The sequence below is a fragment of the Antechinus flavipes genome, chromosome 1 (assembly GCF_016432865.1).
Source record: "Antechinus flavipes isolate AdamAnt ecotype Samford, QLD, Australia chromosome 1, AdamAnt_v2, whole genome shotgun sequence".
NCBI lineage: Eukaryota > Metazoa > Chordata > Mammalia > Dasyuromorphia > Dasyuridae > Antechinus > Antechinus flavipes.
The window spans coordinates 47,538,112-47,558,905 of NC_067398.1; the positions used below are offsets into that span (position 1 = coordinate 47,538,112).

Consider the following 20,794-nt stretch of genomic DNA (forward strand, 5'->3'; position numbering starts at 1 on the left):
TATGAGAGTTGTTTCTGGAAGACTCCAGGCTTATTGAATGTTACCCAATGATTTGATCAGCAAAAAAGTTATAATGTATATTCTTTTTTCCCATTTACTCTCCTTATAATATCCATGAAGATGTTTTAGTTTTATTATACATTTTCAGTTGTCTTTTGTTCCTAACATTTCAGCCTTATTTTTCTACCTACCTATCATTTTTTTTCCTTCTTGTAAGAAAGATCTGTGAATGCAGTAGCCACAAGAGTGTGTGATTTTTCTTTTTTTTTTCAAAAAGCTATTTTTTAAGCACTGAGTGAATTAGTTACTTTAAAATGAAGTATATTTTTCTAATGACAATAATTATCTCTCACCTCCTATTATTCCCATAATGACTCTGGTTTGACGTTAAAGTCGGATATGCTTATACATGAGGGATTACTTCTCAACCTAAATATGTGGTCATCTCTTAATTTTTTTATTAAAATTGTTTGAACACCTTTTGTTTTTTGTATCATCAATATTTCCCAAAGTACTCCCATTCCCCTCCCAAAGAGTCTACAAAAATTAAGTTTAAAAGAAAATACTGCACTTCAGAAAAACCAATCAATATGTTGAAAAAAAAAGTCTGACATATGCATCATTACAAATCAATAATTCCCCACTTATGAAAAGAAGAAATAGGAAGAAATATAACTTCTTTCTTACAAGATCTCATGGTAAGGAAATTTTTAATATCTAGTAAAGTCTCAAAAATTAGAAGATCATTAAATGTGAGACTATCATTCGGTCAGTAAATAAACAATCATTAAGCTCCTATATGGGCCAGGCACTTACCTTAGCACTAAAGATATAAAGAAAGGCAAAAAAAATTATATATGTGTGTATCTGCACATATATGCATGTATATGTGTGTATACACATATACACATATCTCCCTGTCCTCAAAGGGCTTGCAGTCTATTTGATCTCTCTGGTGTTTAATACTTTCCCTCTAAAATTATTTTGTCTATTTTTTATCATATGTTATATAATATATATAATATGTACATATATCACATATATACATATATATGCACATGTTTTCTACCTTATTTATATTGTAAACTTCTAGAGAGCAAGGACCATTTTACTTTGTGTGTCCTTAGCCTAGTACAGTATCTGAAACATGCTAAATTAAATATTGGATAAATGCTAAGTACTTGATAAAAGCTTAGGTTTATTGGTTTATGCTTATTGTCACATTACCTTGACTAAGGAGGAGTGTGGTACTTGAAACTTCTTAGTCTCCTCCTGAAACATGGGAGGGATATGCACTTTGATGTCCCAAGGCTTGGGAGATGCTCCTTTTGTTGGACCATCTACTGAATGATCTAAATTTTTAAAAAAGAGGAAATCCATTAAACTGTGGACCAGAATTACTTAGGATTAATTTTAGATTGAGTCCAGTTTATAGATTGGTATTAAGTTTGGAGTTAAAAGTGAAAGCGAAGATTGGAGTTAGAGTGAAGATTAGACTTGACTTCTTCTCCAAGAAGTTTGTGAATGGAATATTAGTTAAATCATTTGAGCAAGTAAAAGATAACATACTATGAAGCACATGTGTTGTGCTTTGAAGAACAGTGTCCACAATTTACCCATGGGAGAAGAGGGGGAAAAAGAAAGGTGTGCAGGATAAAAATCTCCTCTCCTTCAGCTCCTGAGATTTTACCATATTTGCTTTCTTGATGGTTTATTTTAAAGATATTTTGAGGAATATGGTTTAGTCTAGATAGAGCTTCTGTAATTCTTGTGGGTTTGAGTTTTTCAGAATTTAGATGTAATTTAGGTCTTAGTTTAAAAAACACTTTAATTATTAGCTCATACATGAGTGAATATGAATTTTCCACAAGAAAGACTAAGAGAGCTCATAGAGGAAAAGGTATTTTGTATATCAGAGTAACCAGGACATGGCAGATTGATGGTGGGACAAGTGAAAGAAGAGAATCAAAGAGTTAAGTAAAAAGGAAAAATTACTTTAAGTTTCTCTGGTAAAGATTTCATTTCTATGCTATCTGAGGATTCCAGTCATTCCTTGATTAGTAAACCATTGATGGGTATAAACAGGTAATTCTCAAGTTCAGAAATCCAAGTACCTGAAATGATGCTTCACATCACTAGTAATTAGAACAATGCAAATAAAAGGAACTCTGAGATTCTGTTTCATATTCATTAGCTTGGAAGTGTTGACAAAAAAGAAAAATGATAAATGTTGGAATAAGTTGGGAGAAATATATGCATTGATACTTTCTCAGTGGAGCTGTGAATTGGTCTAGTCATTCTAAAAAGAAATTTGGAATTGTGCCCCTAAAGTTAGTTAATTGTTTGTGACCTTTGATTCCAAAATAACATTATTAAATCTATATCCCAAATGTCTCAAATAAAAAGGAAACATTGCTTTTTTTTGTGCTACAAAAGAAACTAAGGGACATCCATGAATTGGAAAAGAGCAGAATGAATTATGGTATTGAATGAAATAGAATATTATCATGGCATAAGAAACAGAGAGCTAGGAATACATGTATAATATGATATAGAATTATTTGAACGAAACCAGAAGAATAATTGGTGCTATAATAAAAATAACATAAATTTAAACTTTGTAATACTTAACAATTCTATTCATTGTAATAATCAACCATCATTTCAGAGGATCACGGCTAAAGAAAATCGTTTACTTTATAATGAAGAGTTAATGGCCTAAATATACAAAAGAACGTGTTTGGACATATTGAAAATAGGAATTGTTTGTTAGATTACCAATTTTTTCACAAGAGCTTTTTTTTTTTTTACTTTTGCTTTTTCCCACCAGAATTAGAAGGAAGAGAAAATTGATTTTTGTTCATTAAAATAAACTCAATTTTTTTAAAGGAAGGAATTAAAGACAGACCTCAAAAACTCATTCTAAAACTTTTGCTGATTTAAACTTTGGTTCCAAAAGACTACCTCGACAGAGAAAGAGGAAAATCATTATTGATCTACTCCCTCATTTCTGTCTTTTATAAATGTGCATTTTCCTACATTGGATTTCTGTACACCAGAAATTGGCTGTCACCCTGGATTTGTGCTTTACTTTTCAAGATTTATTGATGGAACAGCTCCAAGGAAACATCCAGTGCCTAGAACTTTGTGGTTGCAAAAGTGATTAAATTCTACAAGTTATTCCAAGAGCAAAGGAAGCCCATGCTTCATAGTAATAACTCACATTTCTCTAACACATTAAGGATTTAAAGCACTTCCCCCATAACAATCCTGTAAGGAAGGCAGAGTAAATATTGCTACTCCCTTTTTAAAGAAAAAAAGAAACAACTACAGAATGACTTTGCCAAAGTCATATAACTAGTAAATGTTAAAGTTAAGGTTCCAACCTAGATATTTCCCTACTCCACATCCATTGCTTAGACCACTAATACAGTTAGTTGCCTCTAAACATAGAGCTATTCAAAAATAAAAGGAACAACAGCAGAAATACTGGAGTGGTTTGCTATTTCCTTCTCTAATCCATTTTACAAATTAGGAAACTGAGGCAAAAAGGCAAAAAAAGCAAAAAAGCAAAAACATAGCTAATGTTTGAGAACAGATTTGCACTCATGAAGAAAAGTCTTCCTAATTCCAACACAGCACTCTATCCACTGTGCCTAATTTGTAGTATTTGCTCATTTCTAAAGTGTAAATTCTCAAACTGAAAATTTAGCATTCAACTTTAATTAGCTACTATGAACCACCTTTAGCACACTATTGAGGATAACAGTTTTTTTCTTGGTGGGGGTAAGGGAAATAGGTTGTTCATAATTTAAATGATATTTCAACATCTACTTACTAGTATAAGGTTGAAATGTCCATTCACTTAACCTGGATTCACTAAAGGTTTCCAGTCGATACTAGAAAAAAAATTCATAATCATTATCTTTACAAAGAGAATAAATTATAAAAGAAAACTAATATTTACCTGATGCTATCTTCAGGATTAGCTGAATGCTTCATAAAGCCAAATAAGTATGTTCCAAATGAGGTCTTCAGCAAGTGATTATAATTCCAATCTTATAATAGCCCAGGATGCCTTCAGTGACTTGATGTAATATGAAATGCTTCCCTTCTCTAAAGTCTCAAAACTGAATTAACTTTAAGGTTTTAATTTCAAAAAAATGAACCCATTTTATGCAGCATGTTTTAGGACAAATATTTAACTAGCTCTCAGGGAGGAATGAACACATTATAAACACTTTGTTTAATCTAAGTTAATGACTTAGATTTTTGTCCATCACTTTATTAAATCTAGACAGTCATCAAAATAGTAAATCAAACCCTAATTTGCAGTATTTGTGATTGTTGAGAGGTAAATGTTCATACTGAAAATTTAAGAATCAGCTCTCAATATGAGTGGGCTTTAGTACAGTTCTGTTAAAGGGGAGGAAAAGGTAATATAACACACTAGCACAAATTTAGAAAATTTGGAAAGCTCAGGATCATTGTTCTAAGAGCCACATCAAAGACTCATTTCTTAATCCTTACATTTATCTCAGGAAACTTTAGAAAGCCCTTTACATGAGAACTTAAATGCTTCACCAACAAGGAATACCTCACCACTAATTCTTTGCCATTGGTCTGATGTATTGTGGGCAATTGGGAAGTTAAGTGATTTTTTTCTTGGTCATATCCAGGATGGGTCAGAAGCATGATTTGAACTGTGATTCTAAAGCAAGTCCTTTATTCTACCATGCTGCCTCTCATGCCCTTCAATGACCTCAGTGCTTATTTAATTGATCTGGATTAAATTATTCTCTCAGTTTCTATCCATTTTCCCTACAAGCAATTACCAGTATCACTCAGCTGTGGCTCCCAAGCATGGCCCCAGGTACAGAAAGCATGATAGACACCCCTGCTTATTGAAAAGAACTGGACAGTGCTCAGATCTCATCCATCCCAGCAGTGGTCAGGAGAGGCCCTCAGAGTTCCTTGATCAGGAAACCTACTTACTCTGTATAACATCTGCTGCCTCAGATCCTGAATGACCAGCTCCCCAGCTGCTCGGTTTCCATAGCAACACCTGGAATTCACAAAGCTCAGAAGGGCATTCCGGGCCATCTCCTCTGTCATGACGGGAATGCTATGAGAGGAAATGGTTTAATGGAACCAGCAGGCATCCAAATGTCAATTCTCCAAAGATTTCTTAAGGGTTTACCAGGAGCAAAACACTGTGCAAAGTACTGATAATAGAAGGACAAATAGGGTACCAGTCTCATCATCAAGTAACTTGAGGTTTGATATTGGGAAATGAAATAACATCACAATGATACAAAGAAAATTCAGAGGTACAGAAAGAGTATTATGGAGAACTTTAGAAGGAAGAGATTCTGGGGGCAGCTAGGCTGGCACAGTGAATAGAGTCCTGAAGTCAGGAGGATCTGAGTTCAAATCTGGCCTCAGACACTTACCACTGCCTAGCTGTGGGACGTTGGGCAAGTCACTTAACCCCAATTGCCTCAGCCAAAAAAAAAAAAAAAGAAGAAGAAGAAGAAGAAGAAGAAGAAGGAAGAAATTCTGTTGACCTGGAAGGGAAGGTCTTAGGAAATGACACTTCAACTGGACCTTAAAAGAATATATGATATTCAACAGATCTGTTAGAAGATTATTGCAGCAATCCAGATAGAAGCAAAGTGATCAGCTATAGAAATGAGGGGAAAGGAAAGGTCAAAGATAACCCCCAAGTTTCACAACTAGACTACTGACTGACACATCTGGAAGTTTCGGACCTTCATAATAACTCATATCATAACAACTTGCCCCTCGTTGTTCTGTTATACTCTACTGATTCTTTAAAGCTCAATTGAAATGCTGTGTCCTCCAGAAAGTGTTTTCCATTTCCCCCAGTTAAGTAATATCTTTGATACCTTGAATGTCACAAATGAGGCTTCCTAATGCTCTTGAGATTGGAAATAGACTTGTGATTTCTTTGATATGAGAAACTCCCTCTCCCAAAGCAGATGAGAAATTTTTCTACAATTTATAATCCTAAAGAGTTACCTGGGGTCTTGAGAGGTTAAGTAATCTGTGCAGTGTCATAGAACTATTAACTGAAGACATTTCTCTACCCACCATACCATGCAACTTCTTGCCTAATGAGCTTATCAGGCAGTATAATTATTTGTGCACCACATCCTTTTACTAGACAATAAGCTCCATGAAAGCAGGGACTATGTTTAAACTGTGTATCCTCCAATATTTACTATAGGGCTCCACTCACAAGAGGGGCTTAATAAATGTTTGTGAAAATAAATTATTTTAAGAATTATAAGAGATATTACATTCCCTGGACCCATTGATGAGAAATAATATATTAGTTTAATAAGAGTGGAGTGACCATAGTTTTAGAAATATAAGAGGTTTGGGGCAGCTAGATGGTACAGGGGATAGAGCACCAGCCCTGAAGTCAGGGAGAATATCCAGGAAAAACTTCATAGAGGAAACAGGGATTGAAATAGTCTTTGGCCAATCCCTCTACTCTTGTCCTCCTGCATTTTTTATTTCCTTCACAGGCTAATGATACACTATTCCAAAGTCTGATTTTATTTTTGAACAGCAAAATAACTGTTTGGAAATGTATACTAATATTGTATTTAATTTATACTTTAACATATTTAACATGTATTGGTCAACATGCCACCTGGAGGAGTGGGTAGGGAGAAGGAGGGGAAAAATTGGAACAAAAGGTTTGACAATTGTCAATGCTGTAAAATTAGCCATGCATATAACTTGTAAATAAAAAGCTATAATAAATTTTAAAAAAAGAAACAGGCGTTAAATCACAGGAGTTTTACAGATAAGAAGGAGAAGGGAAATGTTTCCCAGAATTTGCATTTGAGGAGGCTACAGCTCCAGATTCTGGAATTTTCCACCTTTGGGCCTGCCTCCAAGGACCTTTACTTCACACAGCCCCTTTTCAGCCCCATTGTATGTCATTGGTTTTCTCCTTAAAATGTAAGGTATTTGAGGGCAGAAATTGTATTTCTTTTTGGTTGTATTTTTATTCTCTAAATTTGGCACATTTGGAATATAGTAACTGCTTAATAAATACTTTAATTCAACAGTTCTCAAATTTGGGGGTCTGAAGACACTTTTACACCCTTAAAATTATTGAAAAGCTTGGCTTTTTGTGAGTTCTATCATGTTTTTTGGTATTATTAGGAAAATCATTTTAACCACATAGGTTCCTTGAAAGGATAAAGTGGATTTCCTAGAACAAATTTTGAGAATCACTCATCTAATCAATAAAACATAGTATAAGCAAAAACTCAAAAAGTCCATCTCAATAATTTTAACAATTTTATGGAGTTGCTTTTTCTTTTTTTTTTTTTTTTACTTTTTTTTGACTGAGACAATTGGGGTTAAGTGACTTGCCCAGAGTCACACAGCCAGGAAGTGTTAAATATATGAAGTCAAATTTGAACTCAGGCCCTCTTGACTTCAGGGCTAATCTACACCAACTAGCTGTCCCTAGAGTTGTTTTTCAAAGCACTTTTCTCATCTCTGTAAGATAGCCAATACAAAAACTATTATACCCATTTTCTAAGTATTGAAGCTGAAGGTCAGGGAAGTGTGACTTACTCATGGCTTCATAGGTCAGTATCTGAGGCACAATCCTAATTCCAATCTTCCTGACTCCCAGTAAAGCATGCTCTTTCTATCATTCCAGATGACACACACAAAACTAGCACCATACAACTCCAATTGGGAAGGCGATGAGTGAGAATACTCTTTGCCTTTTATGAGGAAAATTCAAAGTATTCCAGTAGCCCAGCATCTCCTTGACTGAGCTAATTTCACCAAAAAAGGTGGGGTGATCTAGGCTTCAGGAAGCAGGGGAGGTGATATTTCAAGCAATTTAGTGAACTGTGTTGAGTCTATTTCTGACCCTTATTAATTTGGATAAGTCACTTCAATTCATTCATATTCCTCACCTATAAAAGGAAAGTATTCTAGATAACTTCTGAGTTTCTTTCCTTTTTAGTTCTAAGATCCTAGGGTCCTGGATTATAGTTTGGGGAATATAGAAAATACAATGTGCTTTGAAATCTCCTGTTAGGACTTTCTGTGGCCAATATCAAGTATCAGAAAATCAGAAAAATATCTCACCTATGTTGCAGAAACATTGGCCGGCTCCTCTGATCACTGAGTTTCCTGAAGGATGTTGAAGGTAGAGAGCCTTGTGGTTGGCCTGGATGAAAGAGAGATTAGAAACCATTACTTCATCATCTCTGTTAGAACCTTCCCATTTTTCCCTCAAAATGTTTCACACTTTTCCAGCTGGCTTGTTCTCAAAGGCTATGCTCCCAAAGCAATGAACAGAGGTCTAGTTTTGGACCAGAAAATCTGAGTTCAAATTCTGACTCTGGCACTTACTATGTATCCTTGAACAAAGAAGTTATATACTCTTGACCATCTTTTAGAAAGGGAACAGAGAGCCTTGTCCCATCTCTTCCCCAGCCCTTCTGCCTTTCTGATAGCAGAAATTCTCAAAGTTAGTGGATGCTATCCATTGCCCCTCTGTTCTCTTGGCTTTTGTGTTTGTCATCATTAATCCTACTCAAGGTCTTCTGGTGGCCAACTGAGAAGACTTTGGAAAATAAGGATATCAAAGCAAAAAAGTAACTTGGATTCTGAACGACATCAAATGCTTCTTTCTTTGCTTCTTTTTCTGGTTCTTCCACATTAAGTCAAATCTATTGATACATAAGTAATTCCAAACTGGTAGTACAAATGCATTCTATGCCGAGTAGGGTAGAATTAAAACAATACTGCTTTGGCTACTGTCAGTTTCCTCCATTTAAGCCCATTAATTACACACACCACACACACACACACACACCCCACACACACACACCATAGGAATGGATTTATATGACAAATTGGACTTGCCACCATCTTGAAAAGGCCAGTCATAATGAGCCAGTTGTTCTAGAAGTTCAACAGGAGGAGCCAGGGGGCTGTCAGCCTCATAGCTGAGATCCATGATACCTGTCAAAAGAATAAGTTTTCATGAAGAACTGACCCAAAAAACATCCCTGCTACATTTGTAATATCCCATTGTCTCTCACCCAGCTCTGTGGCCCCAATCTAGGAAGGATAAACAAGGAATCCAATGGCCTGAAACTTCAATAGAAATGACCTTCAGAGCCTTCTCCCTGACATTCTTTCAGTAGTTCCCCACTGCCAGGATTAGGTCAGCCTGACCGAGCATCCACTGACTACATGGATGAGAATGTTTTACATATTCTTGAATCACTGTACCTCAAAATTTCAGGATTGGAAGGATAGGCAACTAGGTAATGGAGCATTTGATGGAGAATCAGGAAGGTAGATGTGAGTTTGTATCTTAATTTGGATCCTTATTGTGTTTCCTTCAAGCAATTCATTTAGTGAGCCTTAATTTCCTTATCAGTAAAATGGGGATGTACCTCACAGTACCATAGGGAGGATGAAATGAGAAGACAGTACATGTTGTAAAATGTTATACAAACCTTAAAGTACTAAATAAACTCTATCTACTCTTCTTGGGAGTTCATTTAGACAAACTTGTACCTAGCCAATAATATATATAACAAGCCATAATAAATAATAATAATAATATATAATGATAGTGATAATAGCTAGCATTTCTGTTGCACCATAAGGTTTGAATAGCACTTTACATTTATTATCTCATTTGATCCTTACAAGAACCCTGTAATTTAGTACAGTTATTGTCTGCATTTTATAGATGAGTCATTCAGTTAATAGATATTTATTAAGATATTTATTATCCAAACAGAGACACACAGAGGTTAAATGATGTCTCCAGACTCACCCAGTCAGGGGGCAGATAAAGCAGGATTCAAATCCAGATGGCTTTCTGATTCCCAGACCTGCTTTCTGTCCATGATACCTCTATTGCTTCAAGTAATCATCATCTAATTTATGCTTAGAGACCTCCAGGGAGATCCCCTCGTGGTGGGAATGTATTTTCCTTTGAAATAGCTCTCATTACAATTTGGAACCATTGCCAAAGGGTTGTAAAATGGTGCATACCCTTTGATCCAGCAATGTCTCTACTGAGCCTGTGTCCCAAAGAGATCTCAAAAGAGGGGGGAAAGAACCCATGTATATAAAAATATTAATAGCAGCTCTTTTTGTGATGGCAAAGAATTGGAAAATTAGGGAATGGCTGAATAAGTCATATTATAGGAAAGCAATGGAATATTATTGTTTTATAAAAAATGGTAAACAAAATGATTTTAGAAAGGCCTAGAAAGATTTATGTGAACTGCTGTTGAGTGAAACAAGCAGAACCAAGAATATATTATACACAGCAATAAGAAGATTGTGCAGTCAGACTTGGTTCTTCTCCATTCAGTGATCCAAGGCAATCCCAATAAACTTTGGATGGAAAATACCTTCAGAGAGAAAACTATGGCAACTGAATATAAATCAACACATACTGTGTTCACTTTTTTCTTTTTTCTTTTTTTTCTCTCACAGTTTTTCCTTTTTGTGCTGATTTTTTCTCTCTCACTATGGTCCATAAGAAAATATTTTAAAATGAATGTACATGTATAATAAAAATGTTGTTTTTACATGTAACTGGGGAAAATAATTAAAAAAAAAAAAGAAAGAAAAGAAGCAGCTTTAATCATCAAGAAGTTTTCCTGACTTAAATGTACTTCTGCCCATTGCTCTGAGATCCATTCTTTGGATGGCAAGCTTCATAAGAGCAAAAGTTGTCTTTTATCTCCCTTCACATCCCCAGTAGTAGAGTGGATCAGCAATGTAATACAATGGATAGGGTGCCAGGCCTGGAATCAGGAAGAACTGAGTTCAAACTTAGTCTTAGACTCTAATGAGCTCTGTGACCCTTCACTTTTTTTTTAAATTGTATGCTTCACTCTTTATTCAAATAATATCAGTTCTTTCTTAGAGGAGTATAATATACTTCATTATTAGTTCTTTGGAATTGTATTGCTTAGAATAGTTAAGTCATTCACAATTCTTCATCGTACAATATTATTGTTGCTATGTACAATGTTCTTCTGGTTCTGCTCACTTCGTTTTGCATCAGTTCATGTAAGTCTTTACAGATTTTTCTAAGATCATCTTCCTTGCCATTTCTTATAGCACAATAATATCCCATCTTAATCATACACCACAGTTTTCAACAAGTATTTATTGTTTAGTATGTAAAAAACACTGTATTAAAAATACAAATGTACAAAGAATACAAAGACAAAAGAAGCATAATACATAATACATAAATAACAAATCACAATATCCCATCACATTCTAAATCTGAGCCCTTTCTATCACTTCTTTGGTTCATAGAATCATAGATTGAAAAGCTAAAAGAAACATAAGAAGATATCCAGGGAGAAACTAGAAAACCACACAAGAAGGTTCCAACTCTCTAGTTAAGAGTGTGACCCTTCACTTAACCCAGTTTGCCTCAATTTCCTCATCTGGAAAATGAGCTGGAAAAGGAAATGGCAAACTCCTCCAGTATATTTGCCAAGAAATCCTCAAATAGGGTCACAGAGTAGAATACACCTGAAAAATGGCTTAACAACAACAAGCTTAGCATGGAGCCTGGAACACTGTAGGAGCTTAATAAATGTGGATTGATTAATGGATTAAAAAAACAAACAAACAAATGACTTATTCTCTTCCATAAGAAAGAGAGTTTTCAGATAAAGGAAGGCTAACCTTTTTCTATCCTTAGTCTTCTCTTCTACTGATAATGTGTTGTGGTAGAGAAGCCACATGTTTTAAACTTTTTATGTTTTTTTTAAATAAACAAAAGCTAAAGAAAATGTGGTTCCCCATCCATTCCCGTTAGACATCTATCTGTTCAACTACAACACACACTCCTAAAAACATACTACATATGTACAGATAAGTATATGTCCCTAGATACCAGTCCTTCCCAAATCCAATTCCAGTACTCTATCCATGGTACTACCTACTGTCTTCAGTAGAATGAAAGCCACTTTGGAAGCAGAAGCTTTCTATCTTTTTATCCCTGCTGCCTGGCAAAATAGTTAGTGTTTAATCAGTATTTCTAGAACTGCTAAAAAAATTTCCTTCAGGATCCTGAGGTCTGTTAGAAATCTGAATTACATTGTTGAGACTGGATGTCAGAAAAAAGAGGAGAATTGGTCCTCTGGCCCAGAGTACTGAAATATGGGGTAAGGGAGAGGGTTGGGGTGTTCTCTGCCAGTGTCTTCTGGGCTCTACACTGTGATCACACCCTAAATCCAAGGCCACTAGTCCCAGAGAGTCAATGGTAAGACCCTTTCTAGAAGTTTGGAGCTCCATATTAGCATTCTATATGTATGTATGGAGGTATTTGTGCATATAAATACATATACATTCACACACATTTCAATTATACCATATGTGCCTATGTACATATACATGTATGTGTATCTACATGCATATATGTGTATGTTAACCTATGTTTAATTGTGTGAGAGTAAGCTCAAGGTTTAGAGAGGAAAATTTATATTATGGCACTATTCATATTACTATTAACTTAAATGCAGGGCAGCTGGGTGGTGCAATAGATGACATTCTGGACCAGGAGTCTGGAACTTGAGTTTAAATCCAGCCTCAGATACTTAATAGCTGTCTGAACATAAGTAAGTCATTTAACCCTGCCTGCCTCAGTTTCCTTCTCTGTAAAAGGAGCTAGAGAAAGAAACCCTTCCAGTATCTTTGCCAAGAAAATCCTAAATGTGGTCAAAAAGAGTCAACCAAGGGGCACCTAGATGGCACAGTGGATAGAGCACCAGCCCCGAAGTTAGGAGGACCTGAGTTCAAATCTGCCCTCAGACACTTAACATGTCCTATTGCCTCAGGCAAAAAATAAGAGTCAGCCAAGACCAAAAACATAACTTAAATACTTTTATTATGAACTGTATATGATCTTATTTATACAGCAATGAACTTTAAAAAGTTCTGGCCCATGAAAATGCCTAGAATCTGGAGTAGTTAATGAGGAGGCTCAGAATAAAGGAGGGCACATGGGCATTATATTTCTACAGTCAACATGTGTATTTCATTTTTCTTCCCTGCTTTCTTCATTCTATAAACATTTGTGCATCCTTTATATCATTTTCATACACTCTTGCCACCGCTTCCAGCTGGTTCTATTAGAATGTAGGAAGACAATAAAGTTCTTAGCAAAATGGATCCATCTATATCCTCTGGGTCGGGCACAGAGCCTTGCAAACAATAAGAGTTAAGTCAGTGCTTTCTTGAGTCGAATTAAGCAGCTGCTTTTCTCCAATGTGAGAAGCATTGTGTCTTTCTCAGTGTACAATTCTAAAAATAGTCCCTCCTTTCCTGAGACAATAAGAATAGCTTTGGAACGGAGAAATAAAGGGCACTCTTAGCTTTTGTGACCCCTCACCTTTCCCTTTCTCCCAGAAGGGATCTGTACCATTATCAAGATGCTCATGAGAGTCAGAGGTTGGAGGAGAACCATAAAAATGACATCTGGCCACAGTGTTTTGCTCCAAACAGCAGGAAAAGAGGAAAAGAATGAAAGGTGGGCGGCCCACGGCATCAATCCATCAGTTTGTTGTACACAAGGCGTTCTCAATTCTTTGAGGAGCTAAATTAATCTCTCCATTATTATACCTATGAACATCAGACACTTGAAGCAGAAATAGAAATGTGTCACTTCCTGAATGGAATGGGACAAGGCCTTCTGGGCAGAACGGAATGCAGGCGACAATAGTTTCTCATTGTGAAAGTTCTGAGGCTCATTTACTCCATAGGGACCCTGCAGCCACATTCCTCTTCCCTCCTCCACCTCTGGTGAATTGAAAGCTCACTGGCTAGCTCCCCTGTCCCAGGGATTATCTTGCTGGAATCACAGAAGGGCAGACAAAAGTCCTGAGGTTATAACAATTATAATCAAAATGACATTTTCCTTGCATGTTGCCCTTATACTTTTCAAGACATGTTCACCTTCATTTTCTTCTTAGGTCTCCACAGCCACCCAGTGAGGAAGGCAGGAGACATAATGAAAAACTGAAACTCTGAGGTTAAGTCATTGGCTAGTTATCAGGGGGCTAGACCCTGGCAATTTTTCAGCCTAATTTTTGAGGCAGTCCCAGGCTGTCTAGCATTCACAAAATCTCAGAGTTGGAAGCAATAAGCATCCCTATTTCTCCTTAAGAATATTTACTGGCTCCCTACTACATCCAGGTGCAGTGGGAAACCTTGGCCTTTTTCAGCTGAGGTTTTTAACAGGTCTCAACTTGACTGACGCAAGATCCAGTCAGTGATTAAGGCTAAGTAAGAAATAAGGCAAAGAATGACCTCTTTTACCTAGTCAAAATACATGTGTCTAAATCTATCTATACACACACATATATACATACATTTATAGACCTATATCTATAAATTTATGTCTATCTGTGTATATACATGCATACATAAATATATCTGTATATATGTATACACATATACATGGGTGTCTATAATTGATGTCCATATATACCCACATGCATCTCCATCTATGTTCATATATACATACACACATGTATATCTACATATATACATATCCATATTTATCTATATATGTATACATACATATGTACATACATTTATATGTATGTGTGTCTGTGCAAGCCCAGAAGCCCTTCTTGACCTCCACTCCCCTCCGTAGTTATCTGTGATCTTGTTCTCCTTTCACGTGATCCCTCAGGTCCTTATCTGTTCTCATATTTTATCTTCAGAGTGAAATGTTAAGTTCTTTGAGAGCAGAAATTATTTTTGTATCCCCAGCTCCTGTCACCACTTCACCCAGATAATAGTTGCTTTATCAATGCTTTTCAGAATGGATTGGGTCTCAGAAAGTCTTCTAGTCCAATTTACATCTGAACCAAAAACCCATCATCACATAAGCCTTCTAACCTGCAGCACAGTGGATAGAGTTCTGAGCATGGGATCAGGAGTACTAGGTTCAAATTCAGCCTCAGACTGTCTAGGCAAGTCACTGTCTGTTTTCTCTTCTGTAAAATGGGAATAAAAATAATAGCACCTACCTCCTAGCTCATTTTATATATAAGGAACTAAGATAAACAGAATTAAGTGACTTGCTCAGGTTTTGAGTCTTCTCAAAGACTCAACATCAAGTTTAAATTTGTTTTGGCTGCATCTACCCATTGTTCCTACTTCTATCCTCTGGGGTCAACTGGAACAAGTCCAATCCCTCTGACATGTAACATCCCTTCTTCAAAATCCTGACACCATCTTGAAGACTGTTCTGATGTCCCTCCCTAAACCTTCTCTTCTCTGATGCAAATATCTCTAGTTCTTTCAATTGATCCTCATATGTAGGGTGGCCTTTTGCCAGAGTGATTATTCTTTCAGCATATCACTATTTCTGCTAAAATGTGGAACCCAGATCTGAATACAATGTAGAGAGAGATGAGATACAGAGAGCTGAGGACAGAATAAAGCAGGACTATAATTTCCCTAGCCCAGCACACTTTTCAATTCAACTTAGTCCAAACAAGATTTATTTTATTTTCTGTGAGCAAACCATTAGACCTCTCTCGATGCAGTCCAGAACAGCATTGTTTTTCCAATGTCAGGCTAGACTGTTGACTCATATTGGGAGTTCAATCCACTAACTAGACAACCCGACCTGTGTTCCAGTTATGCCTCCTTTATCTTGGGTCTGTTCAATTGTTGTTTTTTTCTAAATCCAATCTCTAAAAAAAATTTACATTTTTATATTCAGCACAGTGTTCCAGGTTAGTATTATTGCTGTTTTCCTTCATTCTTGAAAAAAACCATGACATCAGGGGGCTGATGCCATGTCTTGCAAGTCAATTGGATTGAACTAAGGGTAAATTGTGCAAAGTCACCAGTCTCATTCTTTTCTTCAGAGCCAGTCCTACGGCAAGAATTAGATCAGGACAACTAGAGATGGCTCCAGATGCAGTGACTGACCTTGGCCTTTCAAAGTTAATGTCTTTTCCAGGTCTCAGTTTGACTGAGGCAATGTTTATTCAGTGATTAGGGCTAGGTAAGAAATAAGGCAAAGAAGAGCCTCTTTTACTAGTCAAAAAATTAATCTGGGAAGGGAAGACTCTCAAGATTTCTGGCCAAAACAGAAACAATTGTCACTTTTCTGAGTCATCAGGGCCCAAACAATGATTAACTGAGGCTTGGTTGGGACTTACTATTGACCAATCAATGAGAACCAAAGTAATTTCAATTTAAGGCATGATCTTTAAGAAAGAAATCCAGAACATAAATCCTAAAATATTTTGTGAGGTTTCAGCAATTAAAATTTTGCCTTTAAGGCAGAGTATCCCAGGTAAGAATATGATTCCCTATGTGGACAGAGGGAGAAAAGGGAGAGAAGGAAAGAAGGAAGAAAGAAAGGAACTGCATTGTCCAACAAGAACTGGACAGTTGGGTCCCCAGTGAGGCAGCTACTACCAGTCACCAATTGTTTGTCCTTTGTTCTCAAAGAGGACCATGATATCAGGATGGCGATGCCATGACTTGCAAGTGAATTGGATTTAAGTCAGGGAGAACTGTCCAACGTCATCAGCATCACATCTTCAGAGCCATCTGGGTCCAGTGGCAAGATATAGATTAAGCCAACTGGAAATGATCCCTTCCAAGCTGTTAAGACCTTTTCAGATCCTGATTCCATTATTCCAAATGTTAAGTACTTTCAGTTCTGAATTCTCAGAAAATGGGATAAATCTTCCATCTTTGCCTTTATCCAGGTCATTAATAGAAATATTAAACAGAACAAAGCACATGACTCTGGAGCACTCTGCTAGAGACTTCCCTCCACTCAACATCAAAGTAATTATGACTAGTCTTTGAGGTCTGTCATTCAATCATTTCACAATTCATCTTTCTTTTTTACCGTCTTACCCATCATGAATTTAAAATTTGTCCAAGAGAATTGCATAGCAAACTTTATTAAAATCTAAGTGTTTGTCAGTCATTTCGTAATGTCCAAACTTTGAGACCCCATTTGGAAGATTTTTTGGCAAATATACTGTATTGGTTTGCCATTCCTTCTCCACCTCTTTTTACAGATGATGAAACTGAGGTAACCAAAATTATATAACTTGCTCAAAGTCACACAGTAAGTGTCTGAAGTCAAATTTAAATCCAGGTCTTCCTGACTCCAGGCTCTATCCAAAATCTAGGGAATTAGTAGCTATAGAACTTTCCTGAAGGACCAATCAAGCAATCTTGTCAAATAAAAGAAATGAAATTAGTCTGATATAACATGGTCATGATGAAATCATGTTGATTCATTGAAATCCTTGCTTTCTTTTTCAGATTACTAAATAGTTTTTTTAAAATATTTAATAGTCCTGTAGTTTGCTTTTTCCAGGAATTGATCAAACTCATTGATTCATTTACAGTTTTACTTTTGTGAAAATCAGGACAATCTCAGTCCTTCAGACCTGCAATGCCATTTCCATTCCTCATGATAGTTTAGGGATCAGCAACAATGGCTAAGCAATTGTAACTTCCAGTTCTATTGGTATTTGCATATTGGTCTAATAACAGACTGAAACTATGGGCTGAGTAATAATAATAACAATAATAATAGCTAACCCAAATAGCATTTTAAGGTTTGCAAAGCACTTTATAGGTTATCTCATTTTATGTAATACAATGAGAATCAAATACTTTAACCAAAAAAATGAAATTTAATAAAAATAAATGTAAGGTTCCTATAGGGATTCAAAATATCAGTTTCCCAGGTACAAGAAGGGAGAGTGATGGTTAGATAGCATTTTATCTAAAAAAGAGATCTGGGGGGTTGTGAGAAAGAAAGGAAGGAAAGAAAGAAGGAAGGAAGGAAAAAAAGAAGAAAGGAAGGAAGGAAAGGAGAAGGAAGGAAAAAGGAAGGAAGGAAGGAAGGAAGGAAGGAAGGAAGGAAGGAAGGAAGGAAGGAAGGAAGGAAGGAAGGAAGAAAAAAAGGATGGAAGGGAAGAAGGAAGGAAAAAGGAAGGAAGAAAGGAAGAGAAGGAAAGAGGGAAGAAGGAAGGGAGGGAGGGAAGAAAGAGGAAAGAAAGAAAGAAGGAAGGGAGGAAGGGAAGAAGAAAAGAAAGAAAGAAAGAAATATGATATTAGGGCTACATAAGACAGAATGCCCAGAATACAGAAAGTAATGGTCCCACTATATTGAAACCAGATCTAACCACAGTTAGAGTACTGGTATTTATGGAAGACTTTGACAAACCAGAGGATATCGAGAAGATTCGAGACTGTATGTTATGAGTTTAAGTTGAAAAAATTAGGGTATTTTGTCTGAAAAAGACAAGACCTGTGGAGTAAATAATAATTGTCTTCATTTATATGATGCTATATCATGTAGAAGAACCATTTGATTTATTCCACTTGGCCCTAGAGGAAAGTCTAGAAATAATGGATAAAAGTTGTGGAGAAGCAAATAGCTATTAGATATAGGGAAAAAAATCTTCCTAATAATTAAAGTTGCCCTAAGGGATATGGGCTAGCTTAGGAGGTTCACCATCACTAGAAATCTCCATGCAAAAATTAGATGGTTATATGTTAAGGATGTCAAAAAAAAAAAAAAGATTCTTAGGCAGGTATAAAAGGGATTGTGATCTGTGGTCCCTTCCAACTCCCATGTTTCTGTATGTTCCTGAAATACACATTTCTTAATAACAAAGATATGATTGTGACTGATCATGATATATGATAAACCAGAAAAATCTATTTCTAAATGAACAGAAGAAACTGATTGAATCAGAGCACCCAAGTTCAAGTCCAGTGCACTAATAAAATAATGGCAAACTCTTAATTAGAAACAGTAACACATTTTTGTTTGGCTAGTGCCTCAATTCATATCATGTAAAAACAGTAGAGTAGCATGGTATGGTGTGACTAGTAAATGTCTTAGGATCAAGAGCCCTTGATTCAAAACTCTGTTCTTCAGTTGATTAGCTATTGGGTCTTGTGAGAGTCAATTTCTTTACCTGCAAAATAGCAATAATAATGCTTACACAACTTACCCTTCCAGGCTGTTGGAAGAAATCTTAATGTGCATAAGGCAACATAGTATGATGGATAAAATTGGTCTCAGAGTTAAATATTGGTTCGAATCTGCCTCTGATATCCACAGATTATGTGATCTTAGGCAAGGCACTTAATTTTTCAATGCCCAGACAGGTCTCTATAACAATTAATTATAGTTCTACCTTGCTGATTAACATTGGTCCAGCACCTAGTACATTAGAGATAGTCAATAAATGTTTGACTTATTGGTAGAATATTTTAAAGTTCTTCCAACTCTCCAGTACTAATCTACAAAGATAAAAAGATATTTCTGAAAGGGGATTCCCTATTCCCAGGAAATCATTAATCAAGTAATTTCCACCCCACCCCACCCCCAAAATATAAAAATGCTGGATCAATAAAAGTAATTATGAAAAACACCTACTTTTTGACATTCAAATACTATAAAAATTGAGGCTGCTGTCTCATTTTATGGAAAGGTAAAAGCAGAATTTAAATAAATCAGAAGGCAAAATGAAAGACCTATTTGCTGAAACTCAAACTGAATCTGTATTTTTTTTCCTCCAGCAAATTGCCTTATTATAATCTCCACTCTAATCTTCAATCTTTCTCTATTTACTACTTCCTGCTACCTGCAAACACACCAAAGTATCCTCTTCCTCATAATTTCACCATTTCCACGAGCTACCTTATTACATCTCTCTCTCTTCTCAGAAAATATATTCTTTTAAAAGTGGTCTATGCTTGGTGCAATCTGGCTTCTGACCTTATTTACCTGAAAGTGTTCTCTCTCTTAATTGACATCTCAGATGGCCTTTTCTTGATCTTAATCATTCTTGACTTCTTTGCAGCATTTGACATTATCAACTACTTTCTCCTCTTAGGTATACTCTCTTCCCAGTGACTCAGGTGAGCATCTAGGGAAGCAGCATCTATGGACAGTTTCTTAAACCCAATATTTATGCATGTTATTCCCACTAACTTTGGGTAACCCAGACCTTCTTTCCTCATTATAACAAGATCATTTAGTGAAATCAGACCCCATGGATTTAAAATCTCTATGCAGATGATTCCCAGATCTATTGATCTATCCCTTTCTAAAGAGAATATTAACACCTATAGTATATATCTCATAGAGCTTATATGAGGTTCAAATAAGAGATTGCATATAAAGCTCTCTTCAAATCCCAAATGTTATGATAAAGAATTACAAAATACATTTGCCTTAAAAGTATAAGCCAAGAAAGATTGATGTGATATAAGACTTTATCAAAGTTCCCAATTAGGCTTAATTTCTAGTGATATCTTTAGATCTCAAATCTGAGAGCTGACTTCATTTTTTTATAGAAAACCCTATCCATGCTCCCAACATGGTTTTAGTTCACAATGATTAATTCTTTGGGATTCAGAAGAAAGAAATACTTTTTATTTTCCCTCTAAGAAACTATTAATTATCAAACCATTCACACTATTACAGATTTATAACTGGAAGAAACCTTAAAAGACATCTAGTCATATGCCATTTTATAGATGAGAACTCAGAACCTCAAGATACTGAAAAGATAAGTAACTATGTAGATCACACAAGTGATAAGTGAATCCAGATCTTCTGACTCCCAAGCCCATCACACTGTTGGCATGGTTAAGATAATAATGATACAGAGCCATTGCTTAGATTGTCATTCTACATTATTAGTAAATTCAT

At 35.9% G+C, this 20,794-nt stretch overlaps 1 protein-coding gene and 1 long non-coding RNA gene across 2 annotated transcripts in view; both read right to left on the reverse strand.

Annotated features, from left to right (window-relative positions):
• Positions 1–8,406, reverse strand: part of SSUH2 (ssu-2 homolog) — a 37,087-nt gene extending 28,681 nt beyond the window's left edge. The window contains exons 1-4 of the mRNA XM_051981379.1: positions 8,152–8,406; positions 4,996–5,125; positions 3,839–3,899; positions 1,228–1,352 (exon numbers count right to left, since the gene is read on the reverse strand). Of these exons, the coding sequence (XP_051837339.1) occupies positions 1,228–1,352; positions 3,839–3,899; positions 4,996–5,125; positions 8,152–8,168 (333 nt within the window). The 5' untranslated portion in view covers positions 8,169–8,406. The remainder of the gene's footprint in view (positions 1–1,227; positions 1,353–3,838; positions 3,900–4,995; positions 5,126–8,151) is intronic.
• A 532-nt stretch (positions 8,407–8,938) lies between these two features.
• Positions 8,939–20,794, reverse strand: part of LOC127551572 (uncharacterized) — a 110,137-nt gene continuing 98,281 nt past the window's right edge. The window contains exon 3 of the long non-coding RNA XR_007951126.1: positions 8,939–9,033. This is a non-coding gene — a long non-coding RNA (uncharacterized LOC127551572). The remainder of the gene's footprint in view (positions 9,034–20,794) is intronic.